The sequence below is a fragment of the Chiloscyllium plagiosum genome, unplaced genomic scaffold (genome assembly GCF_037043375.1).
Source record: "Chiloscyllium plagiosum isolate Xiang-an unplaced genomic scaffold, Cpla_swu_hap1 HiC_scaffold_22, whole genome shotgun sequence".
Taxonomy (NCBI): Eukaryota; Metazoa; Chordata; class Chondrichthyes; order Orectolobiformes; family Hemiscylliidae; genus Chiloscyllium; species Chiloscyllium plagiosum.
The window spans coordinates 3,437,300-3,455,452 of NW_028270160.1; the positions used below are offsets into that span (position 1 = coordinate 3,437,300).

Below are 18,153 nucleotides of genomic sequence, written 5' to 3' on the forward strand. Positions count from 1 at the left end.
AGGTCTTGAATGAATACTTGTCTTCAGTATTTACAAATGAGAGGGACCGTATTGTTGAAGAGGAGAGTATGAAACGGACTGGTAAGCTAGAGGAGATACTTGTTAGGAAGGAAGATGTGTTGGGCATTTTGAAAAACTTGAGGATAGACAAGTCCCCCGGGCCTGTCGGGATATATCCTAGGATTATGTGCGAAGCAAGAGAGGAAATTGCAGAACCGTTGGCAATGATCTTTTCGTCTTCACTGTCAATGGGGGTGGTACCAGGGGACTGGAGAGTGGCGAATGTTGTGCCCCTGTTCAAAAAAGGAAATAGGGATAACCCCGGGAATTACATGCCAGTTAGTCTTACTTCGGTGGTAGGTAAAGTAATGGAAAGGATACTGAGGGATAGGATTTATGAGTATCTGGAAAGACACTGCTTGATTAGGGACAGCCAGCACGGATTTGTGAAGGGTAGGTCTTGCCTTACAAGTCTTATTGAATTCTTTGAGGAGGTGACCAAGCACGTGGATGAGGGTACAGGAGTGGATGTAGTATACATGGATTTTAGTAAGGCATTTGTTAAGGTTCCCCATGTTAGGCTTATGCGGAAAGTCAGGAGGCATGGGATAGAGGGAAATTTGGCCAGTTGGATAGAGAACTGGCTAACTGGTCAAAGTCAGAGAGTGGTGGTAGATGGTAAATTTTCAGCCTGGAGCCCAGTTACAAGTGGAGTTCCACAGGGATCAGTTCTGGGTCCTCTGCTGTTTGTAATTTTTATTAATAACTTGGAAGAGGGAGTCGAAGAGTGGGTCAGTAAATTTGCAGATGATACGAAGATTGGTGGAGTTGTGGATATTGAGAAGGGCTGTTGTCGGCTGCAAAGGGACTTAGATATGATGCAGAGCTGGGCTGAGGAGGGGCAGATGGAGTTCAACCCTGTCAAGTGTGAGGTTGACAATTTTGGAAGGACAAATAAGAATGCGGAATACAGGGTTAACGGTAGGGTTCTTAGTAAGGTGGAGGAGCAGAGGGATCTTGGGGTCTATGTTCATAGATCTTTGAAAATTGCCACTCAGGTGGATAGAGCTTGTAAGAATTCCTATGGTGTATTAGCGTTCATTAGCAGAGGGATTGAATTCAAGAGTCGTGAGGTGATGTTGCAGCTGTATAGGACCTTGGTAAGGCCACATTTGGAGTACTGTGTGCAGTTCTGGTCGCCTTATTTTAGGAAAGATGTGGAAGCTTTGGAGAGGGTGCAGAGGAGATTTACCAGGATGTTGCCTGGAATGGAGAATAGGTCGTACGAAGATAGGTTGAGAGTGCTCGGCCTTTTCTCATTGGAACGGCAAAGGATGAGGCGTGACTTGATAGAGGTTTATAAGATGATCAGGGGAATAGATAGAGTAGACAGTCAGAGACTTTTTCCCTGGGTACAACAGAGTGTTACAAGGGGACATAAATTTAAGGTGAAGGGTGGCAGGTATAGGGGGGATGTCAGGGGAGGTTCTTTACCCAGAGAGTGGTGGGAGCATGGATTGCGCTGCCTGTGGGAGTGGCAGAGTCAGAATCATTGGTGACCTTTTAGCGGCAATTGGATAGGTACATGGATATGTGCTTAAGCTAGGACAAATGTTCGGCACAACATCGTGGGCCAAAGGGCCTGTTCTGTGCTGTATTGTTCTATGTTCTATTTACTGCTTGCCATTGGGCTGTGTTGGAAGAATTTACAAATTGATATACATCGATATTACTTGACTACTAAGCGCTGGAGTGGGATTTGAATTTGACTACCCACTGTGCTACAAGACCACGTTACCACACCACACACACACATCATGTCCCAAAATCAGCAAAGCAATATTGATAACCATCCATTCTGATCAGAAAGTCGTGCTGTTGCAGACTAGTTAGACCAAAGAGCCAAGGCAAGATTTTCACATATCCTTTGACTTCGATGCTGTCTGGCCAGCAACAATCACATCCCAGAAATTTTTTCACGTTGACGCTTTGGTGCCCTCATAGTTAAGAAGGGCACCTGAACCAAGTCTCGGTAGCCTGAGGACAGTCCCAGATGCCCTTCCAAACTGTCCACTAGTTATAGGAGACTGCTAGAAGAAGTGGAGACTGGTGAGATTAAATGGTTAGTGTGTGGATCAGATTCATGCCAACAAATTTCAATCTCTATTTCAGTGAGGTAGCTTCAGGGTCTACATTCACATCTAGCCTGTAATAAAAAAAAAGTGGTTCTTAGCTATGGCTAGGTGAATAATTGCCAAGGTCTTATGAACTACCTGCTTTTTTTCTATGGCAGGATTTGCTGAGCTTGGCTGAAAACATTATGGATCTCTGTTCCACATTAAACTTCTTCTGCTACCATTGACATTGCACCTGATGTCTGCTTCACGACCTATGTGATGATGCTGCTCCTTTAACAAGGTCATGCTGTCCTTGGCTTCTTTTCAGAGAGATCGTAAAAGCAGCGATTCCGAAAAATATGGATTTATCTACTTGAGAATGCTTTCAAGTTTTAAAAAATAACACTTGTACAATTAAAGGGAAGTAGCCAATTCTCCCAGCTCAGCTTTTCTCTGGTTTGGTTTGGTTTGCTTTTTTAACAATCTGGCTGTTCACTGAAAGCAGTCAGTCAGTGGTGAAACTGTGAGAGAGAGGCAGATCCATGCTGATCCTTCCTCTCTCTGACATCTCTCCTGTAAGACCCTGTGTTTGATTTTATCTTTCTTTGCCAGGGGCTGTTTATGGGGATTGATGCAAGTATTTGGAATAGCATCATTAAGTTGGGATAATCTTTTGGATTTTTAGATAGGTTAAGTTCTTCTGTATTCTGTTCTCTTTTGTGTTTCATTTGGTAATCTTGCAAATAAATTTTGTTTTGTTTAAATTTAGGTGTTTGGGCCAGCTGCATCACTCCTGGAATATCTAGCTAACACCTGCTTAAAACAACTAGAAAAGTTAAGGCCCGGGCTACTTGCATGAAATGTTTGAGGGGGTCTGGCCTGGTCCATAACACAGTAAAATTTCTACCTCAATAGTCTTTGCCAGATTAGTAGGCAAAAGTCAATTTGCTAATATTATTTTCTCTGCTGCCATTATTATGTTTATGCATTGCATATGAGAAGCAAGCAATTAAGGTCAAATTTGCAAACGATTTCTACCTCATGGAACTGTTATGATGCGGAGGTTGAACCCCTCTGTTAATTAAACCAAACATGCCTCACCTCGCAATCTGTTCAAATATAAGTGACAGAACTTCTAAATTCCACTATTTAAAGAAAAATAACAATTTATTTTCTTAACTCTAATAGTGAACACTAAACAATAACTATTCACAAAGCCAAGCTCCCTTTTTCTTAACTATTTATTATCTGATCCCAACTCTATAAAAAATATGCTGAAGAATGTGCTGTTCCAATAACACATATTAAGCATTACATTAACTTAATCTCAAGACCACGCAGTCTTTATCTTCTCCATTGTCTTCAATCTTCCGGCTGCTGATTTCCCTGGGTTGTCTTTCTTTTTTACTGCGAGTATGTTTTACATGAAAAGGTACCTTTGATAGAGAGTGTTTTCTAATTTCTGTGAGAGCAAGATGTTAGATGGGCAGTTAGCTCTCCTGTTCTATAGATGTTCTATGTCAGAACATCTGCAAACTCGATTGGGTTTGAATATCCTGTGCAGAATTTAACCTGATCAGTTAAATTCAAATTGTGGTCTAAACAGACCTAAAACTCAGGTATCCATTTAATAGCCATTTGTGACATGTATATGTTTTGGAACAATTCATCTCCCAGCCTTTCCACTCGGGCAGCTGAGCCTGCACTTTAAGTTTACTTCAAAATTCAGAAAACACTTTCTATGTTAAAATCATCATACATGCTTTTGACTTCATAACAATGGTATACGGTAAAAGCTGCCAAGCAATTGTTGTGTCAATCACATTCAAAATAATTTCTGAAACAAATACAGCAAGGAACTGAGATTAGATTGATTGAAGTTTAGACGATAAAATAATACAGGGACTGCTGTGCGTCCCATACAGAAATCCTTCCAAACTTATCAACAACTAAACCAGGGATTGTCAGATGTGGAATAAGATGGCATTAGAATTGGGGACATAAACCTTTCAGAGTTGAGTGGCTTTAGATGAGAGGAAAATCTTTATGGCTTAGTGTTTAGCTATCAAAGTTATCCTTGAGTTTAGTATTATGTTAGCAAGGTAGCTTGGGCACCAGTAACATAAACAGGAAATCTGTTAGATTACAAAATTCAATATATAGTCTCATCATAGAACACAAACAGGAGACAATTATGTGCAGTATGATAAGAACTTTAGCATATGACCATACAAGTGTTTTTCCATTCCTTTCCCCTTTCCTGGATTGAAACATGGCTTGTTTTTGTCTTGTGTATTATGAAGAAATACAAATATGAAGAAGAACTTGCAAACCTGGACTTTTATTGAAATAATGCAGATGATAGAAGTATTTAAAATTACATAAAATATGAAAAAGCATATGCAGAGGAAGACTCTTTGAATAGTTGGGAGGTCAAGGATGTGGTGTCATAGATATAAGACTTGAATGTAAAAGATTTAAGATCAAAGGCAAGACAAACAAGAGTCTATTGAATTCATCTACAGGTTATTAGTGGAAAAAAAATACAATCCCGAGTCAAGAAACTGTGGATAGTTTCCTATCCTTTTCATATAGTATTGCACAGTGATTTGGAGTTTATGTAGCTTCTTAATCTGGCCATTGGGTTTTGATGTAATTTGATATAATTTGAATGCTTGAAAGTGAATTGGTGTGAACCCTTTCCTTTATCAAAAGGAAATTGTTCTAACCTGAAGAACTCTGGGTACTCAGTTGAGTATATTCAAATTAGAGGTCACTAGCTGTTTTGGATGCCAAAGGAACTGACTGATAAGAGGATTACGGAAGGTCTAGCTGCAGTGAAAGATCTGCTGAGATCTTGGTAAAAGACAGAGCTGAGGTGAGGGGCCAACTTTATATGCCGTTGTGTTAAGTTTCATAACAGGTTGGTATCATAAGTTTTAAAAGTGTTCTGGTGATCCACTGTGCTCTTCAAATGTATAAATCTTTGAATGAGAAGCTACTACTTATAATTGTGAGTGGAAAGTGTACAGGAAAGAGAAATCAGAATGTATAATAATGGGGATGCATATTGATATAATGTTGATGCTAATGAGTTGAAGGAGAATTCTGCCTTTTAAAGGTAGTGATTACTGATCCTGGTCACTCTGTGGTAAACCATTGATTTTTGAGAAGATTTGTAGCTCAGGTTGAGGTTCTGGATGTAGGTTGGTGATATCATTTCCTGTTTCATTGCCATACAGGAAATGACACCATCAACCCAAGGAAACCTAAACACATAAATAGAAAGTGGGCCCTGCCACCAGTGCTTTATCTAGAGGCTCACTGATGATGTTACCTAGTATGGTGACAAAACATCTGAAAACAAACTTTCCGGCTCGACGAGCAAACTTACATCCAGTAAACCAATGATACTTGTGTTAGTAACATTCAGCAAAAATATTGGGTAGCTTTTCTGTTGTTGCCTTTGGCAGAAAAGGTGCTACAAAGAGAAAAAGGATGATGGGATATGCAGATTATTAAAGTTTAGTGAAGTCAGACAACTACATGTTAATATTCTTTCCACTGAAGAATCTTTTACTCTTCCCTTCCTTCCCCTTTGAGGATATGAAAGATTAAAGAGGAAATACATGAAATACAGAAGTGGAAATTATCTACATCCTGTGTGAATTGTTGATATTTGACATGCTTTCTTTTTGTTTCCAGTCACAACAGGTCTTTGCAGATGGGAGTTCAAGTGACACAACTATGGAAATTGACCTTGAGCCAACCAAGGCTAACACAGGTGGTGTAAGTGCCAACATTATTCCATGTATTGCTTTTCATCTTGATCCAAAATAAACTTGGAATTAATTTCAGGATAACTGTAACAGTTAACTTTTGCTGAAATCAATAATGGGTTCAACGGTTAGCAGATTCTTAATAATAGAAATGAATGTTATAAACACAGCATACCACAGCATGTCTCCTTACACTTCACACATTGTATGTTGTTAAATGATGTTCAAGTATTTTCATCTTAAAATCTAAAGCCTGAAGCACAAATGAATCTTGCTAATTTTTCTGTACATTAAATTGGATGGTACATTCTATCGCAATTTATATCAAACTTCCCTTGTACTCCTTCTTGTATTTACTCTTCTTCACTAACTTTCCTGGGAGAAATTCTAAGAATGCTTGACAATCTGAAATCAAAAATAAAATGGCCATTCATCTCAAATTTCTTGCAAGTCCTGTGAATCTTCTCTGTATGATGGGCTCTATTACAATTATTCAGGGTCGTGGACAAAAGCTACGTTCATGCCGTACCAGAACCTAACCATAACCATGCAGTACCCTACTCTCCCACTATTTTGGTCCGGCACATTGTTGCCTTCTAAAAATGCAAAGAAAAATCTTTTTGTCATTCATTCTTGGCATATAATTTGTACTGACAATGGTGGCATTCCCAATTATCTTGGGAAGATGGTGCTAAGCTGACATCTTGAAATATAACGAGGTATTCTTTTTGATGGTTTGTGAGGCTTGTTAATTAGTTAGGGGAGAAAGTGAGGTCTGCAGATGCTGGAGATCAAAGTTGAAACTTTGTTGCTGGAACAGCACAGCAGGTCCGTGCTGTTCCAGCAACAAAGTTTCAACTTTGATCTCCAGCATCTGCAGACCTCACTTTCTCCTCGAAGATTTCAACCTACTGCGAATCCTCTTACAAGGATGCCTTCCTTGAAGAAGCTCTCTGCCTCTCTCTACAAAGATTTCAGTGAGTCCCTCTCTCACTGCACACCCCAGGTCATCTCCTCTGCACAGAAGCTCTTCTTTCCACTTATCACATTTCCAACGCCCCTCCTCCAAGTCCCTCCTCCCTACCTTTTATCTTCTCCTGCTGAACACTCTCTGCTCATTCCTGAAGAAGGGCCTGTGCCCGAAACGTCGAATCTCCTGTTCCCTGGATGCTGCCTGACCTGCTGTGCTGTTCCAGCAACAAAGTTTCAAACTTGTTAATTAGTTAAACTCGCTAACATGGAACTAGAGTAATGTCACTCACATGTTTGCTTTCCATCAACCCTGAAGTCTCATGGCCATTTCTATGAGTAAAGGTTCCGGATTTCCAGATTTCAAAACTGAATGGAAAGTAACAAATGGCCATTGTGCATTGAAATATGACCATGTTGGATTATTTGCCCAGACTTCCGGATTGCTCATCCAGTAACACAACTGCTATACTACTGTACTCACTAAAGATTCTGACAATGTTTCAGATGTACAAAAGCTTTCACTTCCAACAAATTACAATTTGTAGTGGCGTCATAGAGACAAACAAGAATGGGTCACAGGACCTGAAACGTTAACTCTGAATTCTCTTCACAGATGCTGCCAGACCTGCTGAGCTTTTCCAGTAAATTCTGTTTTTGTTTCTGATTTGCAGCATCTGCAATTCTTTTAGTTTTTATTTTATAACAAAGAGTTGTTTGCTCCACAGAACAAAAATCTAATGTGGCACGTTCATACTAATCCTCGACAGTACAAGGAGAACTGCACTGGTGTTGGAGGACATTATAATCCTTACAATATAGATACTCAGGTAAGTGATGTCTTGGTTTAATATTACTGAATACCAATGAATACCAGAATGGTTTTCAGGATTGATGTTTTACTTTTTGTATCCAAGATACAAAATTCTGAATCAGAATTAATACATTGTGTTCTGAAGAAGGGTTACAGGACTCAAAATATTAACTCTGGTTCTCTCTCCACAGATGCTTCAAATCTGCTCAGTTTCTCAGCAATTTCTGTATTTCATAGAGTCATAAAGTCCTACGGTATGGAATCAGGCCCTTTGGTCCAAACTGGTCTATGCTGACCAAAATCTCCATCCACACGAGCCCCATTTCCCTGCACTTGGCCCATATCCTTCTAAACCTTTCCTATCCATGTATTTATCCAAATGACTTGTAAATGTTGTTACTGTGCCGGCCTCAACCACTTCCACTGACAACTCATACTATATGTGTACCACCCTCTGTGTAAAACAGTTGCCACTCAGGTTGCCTTTTACTCTTGAACCTTAAACTGATGGCTTCTAGTCCTCGATTCCCCAACCCTGGGAAAAAGACTGAGAATATTCACCCTATCCATGCGTCTCATAATCTTATACACCTCTGTAAGATCACCCCCCTCATTCTCCTATGCTGCAAAGCAAAAGATCCTAGCTTGTCCAACCTCTCCCTGTAACTCAGACCATTGATTCCTGGCAACATCCTTGTAAATTTCTTCTGCATTCTTTCCAGTTTTATAACATCCTTCCTGTAGCAAGGTGTCCAAAACTGAACACAATATTCCAAGTGTGGCCTCACCAACGTCCTGTACAACTGCAGCATAGCTTCCCAGCTTCTATACTTGATGCCCTGACTGATGAAGACCAGTGTGCCAAAAGCCTTCTTCACTGCCCAGTCTACCTGTGACTCCACTTTCAGAGGACTGTGAATCTGAGCTCCAAGATCCCTCTGTTCCACTACACTCCTTAAGGCCCTACCATTCACCATGAAATTCCTACCTTGATTTGACTTTCCAACATGCAAGACCTCACACTTATCTATGTTAAATTCCATTTGCCATTTCCCGGCCCACTTCCCCGGCTGATCAAAGTCCTGCTGCAATTTCTGATAATCTTTCTCACTGTCCATGATACCGCCTATTTTAGTGTCACCAGCAAACTTACTAATCATGCCTTGTCCATTCTCATCCAAATCATTGATATAGATAACAAACAGAAATGGGCCCAGCACAGATCCAAGGGACACCAGTAGTCACAGGCCTCCAGTACAACAAGCATCCTTCCACTGTTACACTCTGCTCCCTACTATTAAGTCAATTTTGTATCCAATTTGCCAGATCCCCTCTGGATTCCATGCGATCTAACCTTCCAGAGCAGCCTACCATGTGGCTTATTGAAATCCATATAGACAACATCTACCGCCATCCCCTTGTCAACTTTTTTGGTCCCTTCATCAAAGTACTGTAACAAATTTGTGAACCATGATCTCTCACTCACAAAGCCATGCTGACTACTCCTAATCAAACCCTGTCTTTCCAAATGCATGTAAATCTTACCCCTCAGAATCTTCTCAAGCAACTTACCCACCACAGATGTTAAGCTTACTGGGCTATAGATCCCAGGCTTTTCTTTGCAGTCCTTCTTGAATATGAGCACAACATTCACTACTTTCCAGTCTTCCGAGACTTCACCCATGGCTAACGATGATGCAAAAACATCAGCCAGGGCCTCCGCAATTTCTTCTTTAGCCTCTTGCAGTGTTCTTAGATATATCTGGTCAGGACCAGGAGATTTATCCACCTTCATGCATTCTAATACATCCAACACCTCTTCTGCTGTGATATGGACTGTCCCCAAGATATCACCACTAACTTCCCCATGTTCCCAAGTCTTCATGTCTTTCTCCATGGTAAACATAGAGGAGAAATATTCATTGAGAACCTCGCCCATCTTCTACGGTTCTACACGTACATGTCCACTTTGGTCCTTGAGGGGACATATTCTCTATCGAGCTATTCTTTTTCCTTTAATATACTAAAAGTACCTCTTTGGATTCAACTTAATCTTCTCACCCAAGGCTATCTTGTGCCCCCTTTTTCACCTTCCTGATGTTTTTCATCCGTAAACTCCTGTATTCCCTGCATACCTTCAGGAATTCCCTTGATCCTAGCTGCCAGGATCTGAACCACGCCTCTTTCTTTTTTCTGGTCAAAGCCTCAATATCTCTTGTCATCCAGAATTCCCTATTCCTGCCAACCTTGCCTTTCACCCTCATAGGAATATATAGACCTTGAACACAAGCTATCTCACTTTTAAAGGCCTCCCACATGTGTTTACTTCAAATTTCCAGCATCCACAGTTCTTTGTTTCAGAATAAGTACCAGTACTTTGCTTTTTGTGGAAAGTTAAAAATTCTTTAAGTTAATTTATATTAGTTTATGATAAAAATTTTGCAAAATGTATTGCACTTATCACAGAAAGTAAAATAATCCCCTCAAACTATTGATATCAATTTAATAGAGCTCTGGAAAACATGGAATGGCAGGCTGTGATAGCTGTCTCTTAAATTAGGTCTCTCCATATAAAAGTAGTCCAACAATAAAACCAGACCAAGTTAATCAAGTCTATGTACGGTTTGGGACCATGACCTTTCATCATTCAATGATTAGTCATTTGTAAAAATTATTCAAAATGGGATTAGAAAGATTATTCTCAGTTCCCCCCACAGCCAGTATGTCCCTTCATCAGATGCCTTGCCGAGGGTTAGTAGAATTTCACAGTTAGAACATTGAACGTAGAACAGTACAGCACAGGAACTGGCCCTTCAGCCCATGATGTTGTGCTGAACATGATGTCAAATGAAACTAATCCCTTCTGCCTGCCCTTGGTCCACATCCCTCCATTCCTTGCATGTTCATGTGTTTATCTAAAAGCCCCTAAAATGCCCCGATTGTATCTGCCTCCACTACCACCCCCAGCAGCATATTCCACACTCCTATCATTCTCGGGGTAAAAACCCTGCCCCTCACCGCTCCTTTGAAATTTCCCCCTCTCACCTTAAATGCATACCCCCTCGCTGGTACTAGACATTTCAACTCTGACCTTCACCCCAATCATAATATTGTAGACTGAGTGTCCCCTCAGTCTCTGCTGCTCCAGAGAAAACAACCCGAGTTTTTTTTCTAGCCTCTCCTTATAGCTTAAACTCTGTAATCCAGGCACTATACTCATAAATCAGTTCTACGCTCTCTCCAAAGCCTCCACATTCTTCCTGTAATGTGATGACCAGAATTTGAACACCATACTCTAACTGTGGCCGAACCAAAGTCTCAGGGCTCAGTGGTTCTCACAGTGTCAGGAACCCGGGGGTTCGATTCTAATTTCGGGCGACTGTGTGGAGTTTGCACTTCCTCCCCGTGTCTGCGTGGGTTTCCTCCAGGTGCTCTGGTTTCCTCCCACAATCCCAAGATGTGCAAGTGAATTGGCCAAGCTAAATTGCCTATAGTGTTCAGGGATGTGTAGGTTAGGCACATTAGTAAGGGGTAAATGTTGGGGAAAGGGTTATTCTTCAGAGGCTGAGTGTGGACTTATTGGGCTGATGGACCTGTTTCCACATTGTAGAGATTTTATGATCAATAATCTTATAAAGCTGTAACATCCTGCTTCGTGTACTCAGTTCCCTGAGCAATAAAGGCAAGCATGTCATAAGCCTTCTTTACCACCTATCCACTTGTGTGGACTCTTTCAGGGACCTATGGGCTTGAACCCCAGGATCCCTCTGTACATCAATGCTGTTCAGGGTCCTGCCATTAACTGTATACTTTTCCTCAATATCTGATCTCAGCACCTCACTTTTACCAAGATTAAACTCCATCTGCCAGTTCTCCGCCTATATCTGTAACTGATCTATATTCCACTGTAAGCTTTGATAATCTTCTACACTATCTACAACTCCACTGACCTTTGTATCGTCTGCTAACTTACGAACCCACCCATCTACATTTTCATCCAAGTTTTATATATATATATTTATATATACAAACAGCAGAGGGCCCGGTATGAATTCCTGTGGAACATCACTAATCACAGACCTCCAGCTTGAAAAACACCCACCACCACCCTTTGCCTTCCCTGGGGAAGCCAATTCCGAATCCACACAGCCAAGTCACCATGGATCCCATGCATCTTAATCTTCCGGGTGAGCCGACCATGAGGGACCTTATTGAAAGCCTTACTAAAATCCACTACTCTATCCTCATCAATCACCTTCATTACCCCCTTAAAACATTCCATAAAGTTAGTGAGACATGATCTGCCCTCACAATGTCATGCTGATTGCCCCTAAATAGGCCATGCTTTTCAAATGCACAGAAATCATCTGCTTAAAAATTCTTTCCAATAGCTTCCTAACCACCAGTGTGAGACTCACTGATCTATAGTTACTAGATTATCCCTATTTCCCTCCTTGAACAGCTGCTTGCCAGTCCTCTGGGACCTCTCCAGTGGCTAACAAGGGTACAAAGATTTTGGTCAATGCCTCTGCAATCTCCTCTATTGCCCTCTCAATAACCTTGGGTAGATAGCATCAGTAATCAATTATGTATAACACGATTTTGAACTAATGCTTTTTTGACTAGGATTAGGATGTTCAAGTTTGAACTTCCCTAACTGCTGAATCTGTTTATAAATTATCAATTAGAAAAGCTGCTCCTCAGAGAGAACTTGTTCAACCTTGATTTTGTCCTTGAACTTTAGGTACTACTTCCACTGGTGCCATGTGTTGTCTGTACTTTTTACTTTCATATTTGCAGTTCAGTAGCAATCATTTTTGGTTTCTTTTTCAGTAAGGATGCTCTTTCAAAGACTATTTCAGTGATACAGTCAGTTCTGCTATAGTGCCGTAGTTCTGTACTCCTGCAATCCCATGTTATAAGAAAATCGTGTAATAGCTGCACCATTTAAACTAATGGGGCCAGAATCTTGTTATAGCTAATACATGCTTTAAAACTTCGGGCTTTTGAAACAGTGTTCCCAGTTTGTCAATCATGTTATAGCGAATTCATGTTAACGAAACCTGCATTATAGCGGAATGATCTGTACAGGTTTCCTAAAGGTATGGCCAATGAAATTCCACTTTCTCTGTCTACTTTGTAATACTCTCTCGTTCTCATAGCTTCCCATTTTTGATGGTCTCTGGTCAGCAAGTGCCCAGGGTTGTTTGTTGCCATTTATTGCCCAATGTCTACATTTGTTTGTCATGGTTTTTATTTTGCTCTATGTTTTAGCTTTGAACAAAAGTGCTGATTCAACATTGGTGTTAAAGAGACTGTTTGGTCAATTTGAGTTCCTGACTGGCCTCATTAGATTTACTGACATGTCTAGACATTTCTGTTTTTAAAGTTGAGAATTTATTCAGTACTAATCTTTATCTATTTGTTAACTCTGAAGGCTGAATTGTTTGCCTGAAGGGTGGAAGGACAGGGAAGTGGAGAATGGAGCCAGGGAGCAGTCATTTTCAGTGCTCCCAATCAGTTTGCTGTTGCTGTTCTGATTACCAGTAATTTTATTCCAGTTTGGGGAATGAAGATTCCAGAAGCCCAACTGATTCAGATGACCAATTAAATTGTTAACAAACTCATTATCAGCTCATCAGGGAACCAGTCTGAAACATTTTATGGAGAGATACATGTTAAAGAATCTAGATGGGAAGGAGCTATCAGGACAATATGGTGTCAGCTATAACTGCATCATCCAATAGGAAGGGTTCTGGAAGGGGGTGCATGGCTGAGAGGGGCATTCATCCACTGCTATTGGATGAGTTGAATTGGCAAAGCAAATAGCACATGTACATATGCTTTCAGTTGAGGGATTCATGATGCTCCAGGGATTGGCGGGTCTCCAATGGCAAGTTCAACAATCATGCAGCTGATCAGAAACTAGGCAATGACAAGGGGATGAAGGTACTCCGAGGTAGTGACAAGTAGTGATGAGCATGAAGATCCTCTGGACTGGTTACCACAGCCATGGCCCTGAGGAGATCCAGTGGAGAGATCCAATGGCAAGATCATAATGAAGGCCATACTTTCAGTATTGAGTTTGCTGATGAAGAAGAAGCACTGCAGACATGTTTAAGATTTGATATCTCGGGTCATTGTCCCTATCTAGACAGATGGGAAAAGAAACTAATCCTTGGTTGAGGAAGTTCTTGGATCATGTGGTACTGCCCTACCAGTGGCTATTCAAGTCACTATGGCCTTAAAATATCTTGGCCTCTGACCCCTTCCACAAAACAGCACGTAGACACTTTGTGAGTGATACTATGCCATTCCACTTCGGAGATACCTTATGTGTGAAAGTTGGGAAGTTTGTGCAGTTTGAAACAGGATGACAGCAGCAACAGAGAGCACTGGAAATCGTCTCACTTGTTAAATTTCCACCGATTTGAGAAATCATTGATCACACCCACTCTGCCACCAAGGCACTGAATGAACAGCTAGTGAAATTCACCAGTGGGAAGGGCTTCGATTCCCAAAACATGCAAGACAGACTTTGTGTGTTTAAAAAAGCTGGTGAGAGCAACTCAAAGGAAGACCACCAGATGCAAGTTCCTCTCCAAGCCACTCCTCAGCCCACAGCCCAGTTTTGTGGGTCTACCTCCAAACTGCAGCTCACCCCCACCACCTTCTCCAAGGCCCAGGCAGCAGTGCCCACACTCAATATGTGAATATACAATAAAAGATTACAATTCGGTTTATGATACTCAGTGAATTTGAGATTTAATGCAGATTTCCACCCTAAACATTTGTGCAGTTCATGAACTGGGATCAAATGCTTTTGTTTTTGTCGATAATGTATTTTGTAGTTTAGAGTCTATGAAATGATCTTTGGATTCCATCTGCAATGCATCAGGCCCTTGATACTGCACAGGAATAATTCGTTACTTTCTACTGTCAACAAATGATCAGCTAAAACAGTAATTTACACAAAGAAACACATAACTCTCATGTCTGAGAAATGGTTTTGGCAAAGTTGTGAAACAAAACATGTTGAACTGAGAATATGACTTCCTGTTTTGTACTGGTGTTTTTTTGGAAAAGTTGTGCGACAGGAAACCATGGGAAGTTATTCAAGGTAATCAGTGCCTGCATTTAAATATTATTAGATTTAAAAAATGTCAGTGGTAGCAATTTGTGACAAAGTAAATAACTGAGTGACGTCTGCACAGCATGTGTCATGGGTGTTAAAGAGTGAAACTTTTCCAAGTTCCTCAACATCAGTGCCAACAATAAGAAACTTTTATTTGTGCATTATTATAGGATATTGGAAAACAAAATAAAGTAGATATTCCTTATAATGTTCTCTTTATGGCAATGTCACATCATTTATCTGGGGTTGGCACTTGTGATAACCCCTCCAGGGGCCGTGGGGAATTACTCATTAGTCTTCCTGCAGGGCTCATTGACTCTGAGTTCCCTTTGCAACAGGCAATGGTCTGCCCAGCTGGAACTATCACTAAGTCCTTTTCTGGCACAGTGGTGGTGTCCCTGCCTCTGGACTTGGAGGCCTGGATTCAAGTCCCACCTGCTCTATAGCTGTATAATAACAACCCCGAGCAGGTTGATTAGAAAATGGATGAAATAAAGCAGACCCAGTGGATGGCTCTCTCTGTACGAGTTCTCCCATTTTCCATTGGGGATTTAAAACTTAAATCTAAGACTTAGAAAGGGATTGGAAGGAGGTATCAATATAAAGAAAAAAAGGGTGGCACGGTGACACAGTGGTTAGCACTGCTGTCTCACAGCGCCAGAGACCTGGGTTCAATTCCTGCCTCAGGCAACTGTCTGTGTGGAGTTTGCACATTCTCCCCGTGTCTGTGTGGGTTTTCTCTGGGAGCTCCAGTTTCCTCCCACAGTCCAAAAATGTGGATGTTAGGTGAATTGGCCATGCTAAATTGTTCGTAGTGTTAGGTGAAGGGGTAAATATAGAGGAATGGGTCTAGGTGGGTTGCTCTTCGGAGGGTCGGTGTAGATTTGTTGGGCCGAAGGGCCTGGTTCCACACTGTAAGTAATCTAAATCTAAACCTGTCTTGAAGGGTGTTGCATGCAGTAATCCTATGTAACCACAGAATTTGGTGATTCACAGCCTCTCAGCCCAACTGTTTATTTTGCAGCACAGTGGAGTCTGTGGACCATGTTTATATTGGATGTAGCCAATTATTCTGTTTTTAGTTAGTTTAAAAATCTTGCACTGTGCTTTTGGTTGCACTTCAGCCCCATATCCTGGTGTAGTGATATGTGGGCAGATTGGACGACCTCCTTGTGGGTCTGCTCCTGGGCCTTGCTATAAACAGCTCCAGGCAGTGACCATGGAGGGGGTCCTCTCTGCTGACTGCCTGGCCCTCTTCTGCGGTTATGTTTAAATCCAGTGTCGTTGGAGAGGGAACTGGTGTTGTCGATCACAGCTGTCAATGCCTTTTACAGTCAGGCTTTCTGAGTTTTGACAGCAGTGTCCTACGAGATGTCCTTAGCTGGAACTTGGTTTTGTTAGGCTGTACTTTGGTAGGTATACTGTCAGCAATCCATTTTATACGAGTCTACAGATATTGCTGGAGAAACTCGGATGGTTTAGTAGCAAGTGAGGAGAGAGAAACACAATAATTAACATTTCAAATCTACTGACCGTTCTTCAGAATTTGATACTTGTCTGAAACACTCACTTTGTTTCTCTCCCCACAGATGCTGCTAGACTTGCTGAGCTTCTCCAGCAATTCTCTTTTTATTTCCGATTTCCAGCATTGCAGTATTTTGCTTTTAATTGGACTAGTGTACAGAACCTACTCAGATGAAGGATTTCCTACTAATAAGTGTTTCATAGAAGTGGAATTACTTGATTAACAAGTAGCTAATTACATAATATTAAATTAACAGGTTACGTGGGCTTAAGACTAGTTAACTGTATTATACTTGCTAAGGGACATTGATAACTCTTGAGATATATCAGGCTAATTGAAGTTGCATGGTTTTTAACAGTAGAGGTAAGACCAACAGACTGGAATAGCTACAAGGGACAACTAGAACCGACAGGCTCCTCCCAGAGACATGATACATATTTCAGTGAATGGGGTTATACAAAAGCTTCAGTGTTAACTCTTGCAGGCCACCTGTCTTATCCAGACAGTTTGGAGTTCCCCAGGTAGCAAGGTTTGTTGCCTATATATGAATTCTATACAACACAAATTACAGGATTTTACCCAAATATTTGCCACTGTTTATTAGTTCCAAGCGTTTTAGAAACATATTTACAACCAGAGCAGCCATGATTACATTGAAAAGTGGAGAAGGCTTGAGGGGCCAGTGACTAACTTGGATTGAAAGTTGGTTGGCTGATAGGAAACAAAGAGTAATGATAAACGGCTCCATTTCGGAATGGCAGGCAGTGACCAGTGGGGTACCGCAGGGATCAGTGCTGGGACCGCAGCTTTTTACAATATATGTTAATGATATAGAAGATGGTATTAGTAATAACATTAGCAAATTTGCTGATGATACAAAGCTGGGTGGCAGGGTGAAATGTGAGGAGGATGTTAGGAGATTACAGGGTGACCTGGACAGGTTAGGTGAGTGATCAGATGCATGGCAGATGCAGTTTAATGTGGATAAATGTATGGTTATCCACTTTAGTGCCAAGAACAGGAAGGCAGATTACTACCTAAATGGAATCAATTTAGGTAAAGGGGCAGTACAAAGAGATCTGGGTGTTCTTGTACACCAGTCAATGAAGGTAAGCATGCAGGTACAGCAGGTAGTGAAGAAGGCTAATAGCATGCTGAAAATGTGTTGCTGGAAAAGCGCAGCAGGTCAGGCAGCATCCAAGGAGCAGGAGAATCGACGTTTCTGGCATGAGCCCTTCTTCAGGAATCCTGAAGAAGGGCTCATGCCCAAAATGTCGATTCTCCTGCTCCTTGGATGCTGCCTGACCTGCTGCGCTTTTCCAGCAACACACTTTCAGCTCTGATCTCCAGCATCTGTAGTCCTCACTTTCTCCTAATAGCATGCTGGCCTTCATAACAAGAGGGATTGAGTATAGAAGCAAAGAGGTTCTTCTGCAGCTGTACAGGGCCCTGGTGAGACCACACCTGGAGTACTGTGTGCAGTTCTGGTCTCCAAATTTGAGGAAAGATATTCTGGCTATTGAGGGAGTGCAGCGTAGGTTCACGAGGTCAATTCCTGGAATGGCAGGACTACCTTACGCTGAAAGACTGGAGCGATTGGGCTTGTATACCCTTGAGTTTAGAAGACTGAGAGGGGATCTGATTGAGACACATAAGATTATTAAAGGATTGGACACTCTGGAGGCAGGAAACATGTTTCCGCTGATGGGTGAGTGCCAAACCAGAGGCCACAGCTTAAAAATATAGGGTAGACCATTTAGGACAGAGATGAGGAGAAACTTCTTCACCCAGAGAGTGGTGGCTGTGTGGAATGC

At 41.4% G+C, this 18,153-nt stretch overlaps 1 protein-coding gene across 3 annotated transcripts in view; it reads left to right on the plus strand.

Moving 5' to 3' along the window:
* cusr (Copper-only SOD repeat protein) overlaps positions 1–18,153 on the plus strand; it is a 210,607-nt gene that overhangs the window by 143,109 nt on the left and 49,345 nt on the right. For all 3 annotated transcript variants that reach the window (XM_087998713.1, XM_043713116.2, XM_087998714.1), the window contains 2 exons: positions 5,823–5,906; positions 7,594–7,695. In XM_087998713.1, the coding sequence (XP_087854839.1) occupies positions 5,823–5,906; positions 7,594–7,695 (186 nt within the window). The remainder of the gene's footprint in view (positions 1–5,822; positions 5,907–7,593; positions 7,696–18,153) is intronic.